The 13,691-nt window shown below is 36.6% G+C and overlaps 1 protein-coding gene across 5 annotated transcripts in view; it reads left to right on the top strand.

Moving 5' to 3' along the window:
• The window catches only part of MRE11 (MRE11 homolog, double strand break repair nuclease), a 71,281-nt gene that overhangs the window by 17,759 nt on the left and 39,831 nt on the right, over window positions 1-13,691 (top strand). For all 5 annotated transcript variants that reach the window (XM_082339917.1, XM_082339915.1, XM_082339916.1 and 2 more), the window contains 5 exons: window positions 1,799-1,913; window positions 5,908-6,093; window positions 6,579-6,750; window positions 8,367-8,447; window positions 12,255-12,381. In XM_082339917.1, the coding sequence (XP_082196043.1) occupies window positions 1,799-1,913; window positions 5,908-6,093; window positions 6,579-6,750; window positions 8,367-8,447; window positions 12,255-12,381 (681 nt within the window). The remainder of the gene's footprint in view (window positions 1-1,798; window positions 1,914-5,907; window positions 6,094-6,578; window positions 6,751-8,366; window positions 8,448-12,254; window positions 12,382-13,691) is intronic.

Raw genomic sequence — 13,691 nt, 5'->3', positions numbered from 1 at the left:
TTTTATTGATTTTGTTGTGTATAGAGTATTATAAAAATTATACTTCATGTTAAACCAACCTTAAAGTACCCCAAGAGAAATTGAGAAAAAATTTCACGCTGTAGCCTCTACCTAGTTTTTATTATTTTTTGAGTGACTTTAGTATAACAGAAGCCTTAGAAAATCTTATTTACTTCATTTCTCTTTGTGTATGTTTTTTAAAGAATAATTATGATGGATGGTTTATTTAAATACTTTCTCTAGGAAGCTTCTCTAGGAAGCTTATCGTCTTTGCCCAATTTACATAATTTCGCCAACAAGTAGAAAAGCATCGTGGTTATCTATATTTTAGAGATATGGAAAATGAGATGGAGGTATTATGTCTGATTTTGCAAGTGATAGAGCAGGAAGTGGAATATGCTTTTTTAAAAAACTACTAACAGGTATTTTAATCACTGTAACGTTAGGGATCATATCTGCAGAAAATGGTTGATCCTCCTACTTTCAGACCAAGGACACATTCCATTATGCCTCAGTCACTGCCAGAAGCAAACTGCTTCAGTCATCCATTTTCTCCCAAACTCTCATCTCATCCTGTTCTGTTTTCCTTAACTGGACTCTGTCTCTACCCTCCACCCACTCCTCTCACCCCAGCTCTGTATGCTCTAGAGCTCTTTTTAGTTAGCAAACTCCCTCATTTCATCAGTCTCTGAATGCTGCCTGTACTCTCCAACCCTCAGTGAAACTGACCCCTGAGGTTACGTGTCCCACGTAGTTCTCTCATGGCCTCTTATGGGCTTTAGGGCAGAAGGCGTGGAGGGCAAGTCACTGTTCTCCTTGCTTCCTACTGACACCTCCTTTCCTGCCTGCAAACACCCTTGAAGCTAATTGACAACTGGCTAAACTGCCTTCTCCATTCCCTCAATTTTCCTACTTGCCTACCTTCCAATTTTGTCAGTGTTCTCAGTGCTTCGACACCCAAGTAGATCAACCTTCTAATGCCCTGGATTTTTTTATGTCTTGGCTTTTTTGTTCCAGTTACATGTTCTGCATGCCACCATCTATTTCATTGGCCACACTAGGAATTCTCTTTAGGAGCTAGACCTCTTCTAGCTCTTATACTTATGTGGTGTTGGCTTTTCTTCCCAGGCCTTCCCTAATCACTCCGTAAAGTAGCAACCTTGTCCTCCCAGTGATAATTCCCATCTTAGCATCCTGACTTTTTTCCCTTTTATAATATTTAAAATTGCAATTTTCATGTTTAATTGTTTTTGTTGGCCTCCTTCACTAGACTAAGGTGATCCTTTGGGGAATAGGAAGAGTTATTTAAAAGTCATTAAATTATTAAAAAGCACAGTATTTTTATGTAAAAGCATAGTATACATAAGACTATTATTTTTAAATACATTTTTAATCTCATCCCCTTTAATATCTCCTCCTGTGTATTTTACAATGTATATGTTAAATCAAAAGTACATATATACTTAGAATAAATAAAGGGAGAGTGGAAAACAATATTATTAGAAATTTTAATAAGAATTTGAGCATAGAAAACTCAAATTTTTATTCCACATTTTCCAGATCTTGAAAGTATATATGCTTGACCTGGAAAACATTCTTCAAATGCAACTAACTGCTTAGCAGCTGTCAGGCATGAACCTGGAACATGTTCATTTGTAAATAATGATATCAGATTTCAAATATCTCTCTAATAGGAGAATGAAGTACTCAGAGAAGCACATAATTTAGAAGCAAAACATATTCGTTTTTTAAAACCGAGTAAGAAACCACTTTTAAAATAATGTAACATCCATTTCAGGATCCATTCCAGATGAAAGGCTCTATCGAATGTTCGTCAACAAAAAAGTAACAATGTTGAGACCAAAAGAAGATGGGAACTCTTGGTTTAACTTATTTGTGATTCATCAGAACAGGTAAAAGTAGTCTCTGAAAATTTTTGAGTCAAGTATTGAGGTTCCCCAAATCTCTGTTTCCAAGCTTACCTATTTCAGTAAGATGCTCCTTATGCTTTGAAAGTTGTCAGTGCAGGATCAGGCAAGACTTCGATATGCATTGTGTGACTGCATCTTGAAATTGTTTTCAGTATATATTCATACTTACAAAGAATATTTCTAGCATATGGATAAGGTATACGAAGAACCATAAAATGAATAATCCTAAATTCAGAAAGAAGTGGAACATTACCAGTACCCTACCCCATGCCCTTCCCTGACCACATCTTTTTCCACCAACTCCAGAGGAAGCACTATCTTCAATTTTTATTTATATGTCCATAGCTTTTCTTTATTGTTTAATCACATACACATTCATTATGAGTATTTTTTATTTAGTTTTGGTGTAACTGGAACACCATACTTTATATTTTGCAGTTGGCTTATTTTGTTCAACATTATGTTACTAAGATTCATCCATTTTGATGCTTAAAAGTGTAATTCATTTTCACTGATGTATACAGTTCAGCTTTCTCTCCTGTTAGTGAGTGTTTTGTGTTATTTCCAGATTTTTGCTTTTTTAAACCTTTTTGTTAGGAACATTCTTATAGATTTTTCCTGGTACATATATACAGGTGTTTTTCCAGAATATTAAATATAGCTAGATCAACTTTCTTTTGTTAGTAGTTTTAAGAAATTTAATCTGTTGGCAGGGTGTAGGTTTGATTGAAAGGAATAGAGATTTGAAGAAGCAAGATTTATTATGTGATCATTATAGTAAAAAAAGTGTGAAATGGTAACAGTGATGGTAGTGAGAATGATAATGTAAGGGACAAAGCTGAGAAGTTATTAAGGAAGAATCTACAGGGATTTGGGGGCTGATTATATAATTTATTATTTATTGAACAGATACTTATTGACAGCAAAATACTCTTGTACTTACCCATCACTGGTACTCTGTGAAAGAAAGGCTTTAGGGGGCAGTCGTATGTTGCCTTATATGTATATTCTTGAATAAACAGTGTGAGTTAAAGGAGGAGCAGTCCAGGGTTTTGATATGTGTGGTCTCCATATAACAAACTGGGAGTTTGTTCCTTCTCTTGCTGAGGGCTTTCCAGTTCTGCTACACTTTGTACTTTCCCAAGGTAGGGATAAGTCAGAAGGAACAATTATCAGCGATTCCAAGCCAGAATGAAAGTTTGGAATGGCAGCATTGGTAAGGGGAATGGGTAGTATAATGTTGGTATGGCTGGTTACTGGTGATGTTAATAATCTTGATCATTCAATTAAGGTGATGTAGACCAGGTTTCTCCCCTGTAAAGGTCCCATTTTCTACTTTGTAATTAATAAATATTTTGGGAAAAATACATTGAGACTATGTGAACATCCTGTTTCAACTTAAACTTTTGCCCACAAATTTTAGCATCCATTGGTGGATCTTGTTTCCAGCAATTAATACTGTGGTGTTGTTTCTGATTTTTTTTTTTCCCCTCATTCTTTTTATAATTATTAATTGAAATTCTTCTGTTAGGAAAATTTGTCCCTTCTCATTTATTTACTTATTCATTCTTTCATTTATTTATGTTACTGTGGACTCAAGGATATTTATTTAATTCTTTGAGTTATAATCCAATACTTTAATTTTTTGATGTTGTAGTTTTTGTTGCTCAGGTTGTTTCAACTCTGACCGTTGGGAGCTTTTTTACATTGGCGTCTATGTCCTTTCAACATACCCTCTTCCTTTTTGTTTTTTGAGCATGTCCTTAACCTTCTAGTACCACAAGATGCTCCAGGCTCATCTTGTATTTTTCTCCTCAAGCCCTGGAATCAACCACTTTTCCAAGGAGCCCTAATTGCTTTTATTGGAGAGCGGTATTTAGAAACCCAGATATGACCACTAATTGTGCTTATTGCTATTGTGGGTCTCTTAGCCCTCATGACTAGAGTTAAAGAAATATATGTATATTCACTAATCCATGCATACATGTCTGTATGTATACATGTGTTAAAAAAAAACAAACAAGCACGAGTTCATACTGATTCTAATCCAGCCCTACAGGATTCATTTTTGTCTTTTCTTATTTGTGACTTCTTTCTCTAACAGTTAGAAACCTCGATTGTATTCTCTACGGTATGTTTACTTATTTTTTTCAATACTGGTTGACATAACAAAGCAATTTCAAAATTGCTGACCCATAGCCCTGTGAGAAACAAATTTGCCAGCTAGGGTACAGTGTTTGTATGTTATTTTAGTCCTTAACCTTACTATATCTAGTCAGAAACACCACTTTCTAAAGTTACTTCAGTCAGTTCCTTTTCCCTTACCCCTTCATTGTGGTTATAATAGTTTTTTTGTAATGCTGTTAGGTTCATTTGTCATCCTCTGCATTCTTAGATACTTCTTTTGTTACTGTTTTCAGGGTCTTATAAAAAACAGGTTTGCTCATATTAAGCGAGAATTCTGGAGCCTTGTACATTTTACTTTATTTTCCATTTGTTTCTATACGTGGACCAGTTTCTTTCTCTTTCTCCTGAGCGATTTTGTCATGCAAAATATTTCCACAAAGATGTTTTGATCAGCTTCTAGGTCACAAATCAGAGTCAGCCCACCAGCATAATCTTCCCTTTTCCAGTGCTCCATTAAAGCATAGTTACATCATGTCGTATTTGAGTTATTCTGCATTTCTTCAGGAATTGTGATAGGATCATCACGTTTTTCTACATAAAAATGTTTTTTACATGAATATTCCTAGATACGTGAGCTTCTCTGATTTCACTTCCTGCTCTTCCTTGCATTCATTCTGCTTAGCCACGCTGGTCTCCTTGCTGTTCTGGAACTCACTGAATACACTCCCACGTCAGCACCTCTGCCATCAGCTCATCCCTCTGCCTAGGACTTTCTTCCTATGCACTCCTGGTCCCTCCTCTAAGTTCTCTGCTCATTTGTCTCCTGTCAGAGATGCCTTCCCTGACCACCCTTTGTATAGTAGCCTTCCTTTTCCATGTAATTTTTCCCTTTATTTTTCTTTATAGCACCTGTCACTACCTGACAAATTATATATATATATGTATATACGTGTGTGTGTGTGTGTGTGTGTGTGTGTGTGTGTGTATGCATATACGTAAACATATTGTATTATTGCTAATTTCCCCCACTAGAGCAAGGACTTTGTTCACTGCTATGTCTTCAGTCTCTAGAAGAGACCTGGGAAACCTGACACATAGTAGACACACAGTAAATACTTGTTCAATGAATGAATGTCAGTTTGCCTTAAGTGAATGCTGGTTGAAGTATTTGAACACTTTTACTTAAATTCTCAGTGATATATATCAGTATTAGGGAAAACTTTTTTTTTTTTGTCTTCCTCTCTTTGGGTTTTCACATATCTTTTAATAATAGCAGCTAATCTAGGTATAAAATGAGAGTTTGAAAATCACATAGTCATACAATATTTTATTTAATATTGAAAACTCTTATCTCTGTGTAAGACTGACATTCTCATTATTTTTATAGTCAGTAAAAGAAACATGTTAAAAAAATGATGGGACATCTTTAGAGTTTTGACTTTATTTTACAAAGCTTAGACTAAACTCACTTCCCATTTTCTGTACTCTGGTATACACTCAGACCAATTTATAGGTTTTTACTATTTTTAGAGCTCATGCTTTTCTGACTTTCCCGTAGGGGGAGTTATTCCTCTCTAAAGCCTTTCGTGCTCTGCCTCTGTATGTAGAATTGACTGCTTTCTCTTTTGAGGCTTCTACTTGTCTGTGTCCTACAAGTTTGTAAACCCTTTGAGGGCAGGAATTAGATAGTCTTTGCATCCCCAATCCCTTGAACGTTTCTGGCGTATAGAAGGGATGTAGTAAATCTTTAGTTAATGGAGAAAGAAAGATCTATACAGACTTACTTATTATGAAGTTTTTCTATATCTCTGGACATTTATAATATTTATTTTTAAAAATCTTGGCATAGGAGTAAACACGGAAGTACTAACTTCATTCCAGAACAGTTTTTGGATGACTTCATTGATCTTGTTATCTGGGGCCATGAACATGAGTGTAAAATAGCTCCAACCAAAAATGAACAACAGCTCTTTTACGTATCACAACCTGGAAGCTCAGTGGTCACTTCTCTTTCCCCAGGAGAAGCTGTAAAGAAGTGAGTAATTATTATACTTTTTAAATCAATTAAAAAAATGTGCTATGATAGTCTAACCATCTCATAGGCTCAAGGTACTGATGATGCTGTTATTTATATGATAGATTTATTCATAAAGATTGATCATTCAATACAGTGTTACTGTTTGCCCAGACTTTAAGCTATTTTCAACAGGAGAAGATCCCAATGGTATTAATGATTTTGCTGCTCATTAGGCCAATTCAAGGCTAATATTTTTATTAATTAAATTTTAAGTTAGAGTACTGTAGGAAAAATGATGTATGAATGGATTTTATTTTGGGGAAGAGGAATGTTTAAGTTTTTTCCTGTGATACAATATTAAGGTTAAATTACTAAAAACACTTTTTAAGGGTGTGATTTTATAAATACTTTGTAGAAATTTAGAAATATGATAGTTTTGATGTGCGCATTTTCCTGAGGAAGTTTACAATGTGCCTATGCTTTCATTTCCCTCCTCATTTCAGACACGTTGGTTTGCTGCGTATTAAAGGAAGGAAGATGAACATGCAGAAAATTCCTCTCCACACAGTGCGACAGTTTTTCATGGAAGATGTTGTTCTGGCTGATCATCCAGACATTTTTAACCCCGATAATCCTAAAGTAACCCAAGTCATACAAAGCTTCTGCTTGGAGAAGGTAATTCTTCTAGATGAAGGTCAGTGAGATCTACTTTAGTTGAGAGGTTGTTTACCTTGAATTAAATACTTCAGTAGAGTAGAGGGAAGTCATTGTATTTGTTACATTCTCATGAAGCCTGTAAGGAACCACTGTTGTTTTATAAATGAGTTCAATTGTATCAAATTTTTTTCTTTTTTTTTTTTTTTTAATAGGGATTTCCCTGGCAGTCCAGTGGTTAAGACTTTGCCTTCCAGGGCAGGGGGAGCGGGTTCGATCCCTGGTCGGGGAGCTGAGATCCCACATACCTGGTGGCCAAAAAACCAAAAACATAGAACAGAAGCAGTATTGTAGCAAATTCAATAAAGACTTTAAGGATGGTCCACATCAAAAAAAAAAAAAAAAATCAAAAACCTAACATCTTCCGGAGGGAGGAATGTTATAAATAGAAGAAACTTTGTTTAATTAAGCCCCTCTCCCAGATCCTTTCCTCCTTCTCAAAAACATATGTTATCTTTTCTCTCTTTTTATCCTGATTCGATAATTTGTTCATTTTATTAATGAAAGCAGGCAGTGGCTTTGATTGGAGAATGGCAGGATGTTATGGTAGATGAGGAGAGCCTTAGCCTCTCTAATAATCTCCATTACGCTAATAATCTCTATCACACATCCCTTTCATCCTGAAATCTCCCTCCAAATAAAATCTTAAAATGTGTGCTATGCACCTTGTCACTTCAGTATAAGTCCCATACCTCCCACCATGCAGATTGCCATCCCTAAACCACTGTGGAAATTCTAGAGCCACTATGAAGTTGGGTGAATGCATTTAGTAATATGGAACTTGACAGCTTAATAACATTAATTACTGACACTTATTCAGTTCTTATGCTGTGTAGGCTCTTCTGCTTTGCATTTTATTCTTACAAAAATCATGATAATGATAATGATAATTATCACTGATATTCATTGGCGGTGTATATATTCTGGACACTGTTGACAGCATTTTGCATTTAATCCACTGAACGATGCTATAGGTAGGTAGAGTCTACCATACACATTTTATAGAAAGAGGAGCTGAACCTTAGATAAAGTAACTCGCCCAGTGTCACAGCTTACTGGCAACATGTAACTCATATAACTGGAAAGTTCAAGAGTTTACTGGTTTCAGAATGACTAGATCCAGAAACTCAAATTAAGACTGTAGTTTTCTCTGTTTCTGTGTCTGGTCCTGTGCCACCCAGTCTGATGTTTTCTGTCTTAAGCTTCGCTATAAGGAAGGCATTTTCACGTGGTGGCCCACAGACTTACATTGTCCTTACAGCTGAAAGAATCATTTTTTCCCAGTAGTTCCAGATAAACCCCTAGCATTGAGTTTCCCTGGACTGAGGTCATGTACTTGTCCCTGAACCCAATCTCTGAGGCCAGGGAGATAGAAAATGAATGGATTGTCTTGGCCTAGTCAGGGAGCCCAGGGTCTCTCAATCTTGGCACAATTGACATTTTACTGGGTAACACTTTGTTGTGGGAGCTTGTTCTGTGCATGGTAGGATTTTTTACAAGTCCTCTCTGACCTCAACCACTAGATGCCAGCCGGTAGTACCTCTTCCCCCTAGACATGACAATATCTTTATTTTCAGATTGAAGAAATGCTTGAAAATGCAGAACGGGAACGTCTGGGAAATTCTCGACAGCCAGAGAAGCCTCTTATACGACTGCGAGTAAGTCCTCTTTAGATAAATTCAACTTTATTGATTTTCAGAGGAGAGTATTGTACAGTTTACATGGATTTTTTTGGAAAAGTACCAAAGAGAGTACGTATAGTAAAAAGAGCCGTCATCATTGGTGGAAAAAATAATAAAGCAGCCAGGATTTGATTTAATCATAGTTTCATTTTGATAGGTTTGGTTTTTTTTTTTTCTCTTATTTTTCTCATTTTCTAAATAGTCCATTGTATTTGATACGTTGGCTGTGCTCTCTGACTTCATCGTTTACTGTTCCCTTCTCTCCCTCCCTTCCAGACACTTGACCTTCTTGTAATTCCTCAGATGCATCAGACATGCTCTCACCTCCTCCAGATCTGCTCAGATGTCACCTCAGTGGTCACCTCAGTGGGCCCCAACCTAATTAAGATTGCAACCCCCATAACCTCTCTCCAACACTCCTGATTTCACTTCCCTTCTCTACTTTTTCTTTTCTTTTTTTCCCACAGCACATCCTCCTAACCTACGACACCCAATTTATTTATTTTGGTTATTGTTTGTCCTCAGTTACAAAACTATCAGCTCTGTAGAAGCACGGAACTTTGTGAATCTTCTTAACTAACGTATCCAAAGATCCCAGAACAGTTCCTGACACATAACAAGTGCTTGATAAATATGTAGAAAGAATTGATAAGTATTTGAGAATATTAAAAAAGTCTTAAGAAATTGAAGTATTTCCTGTGCCTATAAGCCTGCGTATCTTTTCTATGATGATATATACAAACAAACAAATAACAACAGACTTTTTTTTTGCCCCTCTGCCTTTCCCTTCTCCTAGCTCCTGCCCTTTCTGATTTTCTTTCAAAAAAATACATTGTCTATATTGCTCATGTAATATTCTCTTCCTCAATCCACTATAATCAAGGCTCTGACCCCACCATCTCAGGTGGAAAAGATGACCTTCAATTGTCAAATCCAGTAGATTTTTGTCATCTTACTGAATCACTCTTTGGCATTCTCTACTACGAATGATGTTTGTCCCTTCCTATCTTTCAGTTAGCCCTCTGTTCAGTCTAGGCATATGGTCACCTATAGAATGACGACTCCCAAATTTTGACCTCCAGCTTAGACCTCCTTGTTGAGGTCCAAGAGTCCTTCTAAAGCCTTGTACTTAAGGGGTGCGGCCCTCAAACCAGCAACATTGGCATCACCTGGAAAATTCTTAAAAATACAGAATCTCAGGCTCCACATTAACCCCACTGAATTACATTTTAAGAAGATCCCCAAGAGATTTAGATGCACATTAAAATTTGAGAAGCCCTGGGACATAGAGTGTGAAGGTAAAGAGTACATTCTAGAACCAGACTGCTTGGGTTTGCTTCTGGCTCTGCCACTAGCTATATGACCTTGAGCCACTGGATCTCTTGTCCCTTGGTTGTACTTCATAGATTTACAAGATCTAAATGAATTTAGGAATCTGGCCCCTTCTCTCTATTCCGTTGTCATTGCTGTAGCTGAGGCCTGATTCTTACCTGGCCTGTAGCCAACTGCCTGGCTCTGCCTCCGGTTTCCCCCTCTCCCCACCTCTAGCCTCTCCGCACTAATGCCAAGATCATCTTTGGAAAATACGATCTTGCATGTCTTTCCTGCTGAAAACAACTTAATGATTGCCTAGCTCTAACAGGAACAAATCTAAACTGTTGCACGGCATTCAGAGGGTTTATATGACCTGGTCTACACCCACCTCTTTGCTTCTACCTCATTTCCTGCCAGCGCCTCCTAAGCTCCAGTTATACTGGACTAAAAGTTGCTGTTTTCCTAGGCCCAGTGGAGTTTATTTCACTCTTTGGAACGTTTGCCCATGCTGATCCTGCTGCGTGGAACGCACTTCTCTCCTTCTTCTGTAATATCCCCTTTAACACCCACTTAAAGCCTCCCCTCTTCAAAAGAAGCCTTTCTTGACTTCCCTTCAGAGTCGTTCCTTCTTCCTTTGTGTCCTCAGTCTACTTTGTACATACTTCTTTTTTTTTTTTTTTTTTTGAGTTTGCCAAGAAAGAGAATGGCTTTATTACATCTCACTATCAGAAGATGTAATAAAATGTTATATATACGTATATATGTAATCATATTTTATTAAATATTTTTTTAAAGTTTTTTTTTTTTTGGCTGCACCGCACAGTGTAGATACGTCTTACAGCACCATCACATTCTGCTTGCAATTACTTCTTTACATAGTTTATCTTCCCAGTCAGCTTGTGAATTTCTTCACAACCAAGGTGCTGTTTTACTTACGGTGGTACCCCTGGCCCTTAGCAGAGTGCCTACACATTGTGGACACTCAGTAAAGTTTGCTTAGTGAATGAGTTTTGCGACTTTTAGGAGCAGAAGATTACAAATAAAACTAGGCTGGAGTACAGTTGTTAAAAATGTCTGAAGAGTTTTGGGGAGGCGCAATAGCTTGAGCATTTGGCATTTTCTGTTTTAGAACATGGCAGCAGCTGTAGAGGTGGTCTGGGTAACAGAAACATAGTTGCTTTGGGGGAACCACATAGTTCTCTTTATCAGGGCAGAAGGTCCCATGTTCCTCATCTAAGTCTGCCTGATACCATTAGAACCAACCAGACTTGAATTGAAAATTGGCATTCCTTTTTCTAAACACACTAAATTATTAATTCATTAAGGAAACAAAAGAACAAATATTTTCACGTAAGTAGTATTCCAGAAGTACATTGTGTTGGCTAGAGGACGCTCACTGGTTCACTAATGCAGTGAACAAATGTATGTTGAGTACCTTCTTACTGCATGTTGGTGGGCGGGGAGGAGGGCCACAGTGATGGTAAAATAGACAAGGGTTACAGGAGGTGGAGGTGTGAGGAGAGACACAATAAACAAATAGCGAATACATGAACAAAATCTTAGCTAATGCTAAGTGTGATGAAGAGTGTAAGTGGGGTGGAGGTTAGGAGTAATCTGGAAAGGCTGGTGATGTGGTACAATGCTGATTCCCAGAGCATACTTCGAGAACAGCTTAGTTTAGGAGAACGATTATATCTCTTAGAAAGAGATGTAGTATTTTTCTTTGTAAAGAGCTTGGTACCACTATAGACTTCTTTAGAAAGAGCCTGCCTTGAGAGCAATTATTAGTTCTTTTATAAGTAGAAACAGTCGGCCCTCTGTACCTGCACTTCCACATCCACGGATATGGAGGGCTGATTGAACTCCACCATTTTATAATAAGGGACTTGAGCATCCACAGATTTTGGTGTTCTTAGGGATCCTGGAACCAATCCCCCGTGAACACCGAGGGATGACTGTACTGTGTTTTGAAGGAAGGTGATCATTTCTCAAAGCTCACAGACTAGCTTCTTTTCCTCCATGGATTTTCCCAGCATTTATTTTTGTCTAGTGTAAAAGCTTATCCCTACATGATAGACCAATTAACAAATGCATCTGGGGCCAGCATTTTGTTTTGGTAGAGAATCTCCTTCTGTTTTAAAAGTTTAAAAAAATTTGTTTAGAAATTTCACATCCTTTTCAGATGCTATTCCTGGTACCTAGACTGCTAGTTTTATCAAGGGGAGATGTAATTTTCTGACATTGTGGGAATTCTTACTGTATCTTGATTCCATCAAACAATGTTCTGCATAAGCGTAAACCTTTGAAGTTTTATTTTCTCAGTAGAATAAATGGTATAACATCATCATGATCTTTAAAATGAATTGTGGAACATTAACATATTAACTTAAAAGTATTACACATAAACATGAATACTGAAATTGGTGATCTGTTGTTCCCTAGCCTTCATAGCTTATTCTGTATTTCCAGGTGGACTATAGTGGAGGCTTTGAACCGTTCAGTGTTCTTCGCTTTAGCCAGAAATTTGTGGACCGGGTAGCTAATCCAAAAGATGTTATCCATTTTTTCAGGCGTAGAGAGCAAAAGGAAGACACGGGTAAGCTAGTTATCTTTACAAATTAAAAAATGCTCTTATAGGCCTCACATAAATCAATCTCTAGTAAAAGTATAAAATAATAATGGAAAATGTTTTATTATGATTCTTTCTAATATCTCAGACAAGTAAACTGATAGTTGGAATAATTAAATCTCTTCTGAAAATTAGATCGCAATCATTTGTAAACTTGTGGATATCAATAAAGAAATAAAGCCTTTCGTAGTTTTTTTAAAACGTGCTGCTGATGAACAACACACTTTAGAGATAAAGTGTTTAAATATCTGTTATTTACTATACATTATTAATGTTCAGAGAACATACTCTCAAATTTTGCAGGGCTAAATATTTCAACTTTACAGTGTACAGTGATTTAAGAAGACTCCAGTCTTTTGAAATAAGAGGTGTCCCAGAATATTAAAAAGATATGTACTTAAGGGCTTAAGTTTGATGTTTCTGATGATCAGATAATTAATTTCCAATTAAAGTTCATAAAAACTAATTGCCCTTATTTTAGCATTTATCAAAAACAGGTCATCTGACTGAAACAGTGCTTCTTCTTAAGAAGTATTGGTCCTTTTAAATAGAGGCTCATCTCCTTAGAGCTATCGAGTCAGAATTTTCATAGAAGAATATGGCCCTTGTTTACATGTACACTACCTTGATTTTTATTAACCCCGATTTAATGGGCTTATGTTTTTCATAGTGAAATTGTGATCACAATGGTGTGTGCTGTTAATTCAGCCTGAAACAGTCATTTGGATATTTAAATGGAGCTCATAGAATACTATTTTAGGGGGGTAAAAATCCATATCAGAGAATGATATTTTTATGCTGTGAATTTTAGCTAGTTACTTACTGATGGTGATTTACTTTAATTGTCCATCCTTATCAATTCCTTGAATTTTTTGGGTGTAGCATTTGTGAGAATGTGGAGTATAGAACCTAGTACCTTATGTTACCTGAGTTTCATCCATTGTCAATTTTGTTCTGATGATCCCTTTTTTGTTTATACATTAATTGCTGAATGGAAACAATGACCCTTTTGTATATCTTATTGAAAGCATGAAATTGTTTGTTGTTTTGGCCAACTCTGCTACTTTAGCTACATGTGTGACATCATGCAAATTACTTAATCTCTGATGTTTTGTTTTCTTGTCTACAAAATCAGGATAATAACTGTGCCTGCCTCACGGGATTGTTGTGAGGATTAGATGATATACTGTGTGTAAATGGTCTTAACATAGTGTCTGGCATAGTAAAATATAGTAATCATATTTATGAAGTAATATTAATTCTCCTGTCTTGAAATT

The sequence above is a fragment of the Balaenoptera borealis genome (genome assembly GCF_965194805.1).
Source record: "Balaenoptera borealis genome assembly, chromosome: 11".
Classification (NCBI taxonomy): domain Eukaryota; kingdom Metazoa; phylum Chordata; class Mammalia; order Artiodactyla; family Balaenopteridae; genus Balaenoptera; species Balaenoptera borealis.
Note: the sequence above shows the minus strand (reverse complement) of the source record. Positions and strands in the feature narration are given on the sequence as shown.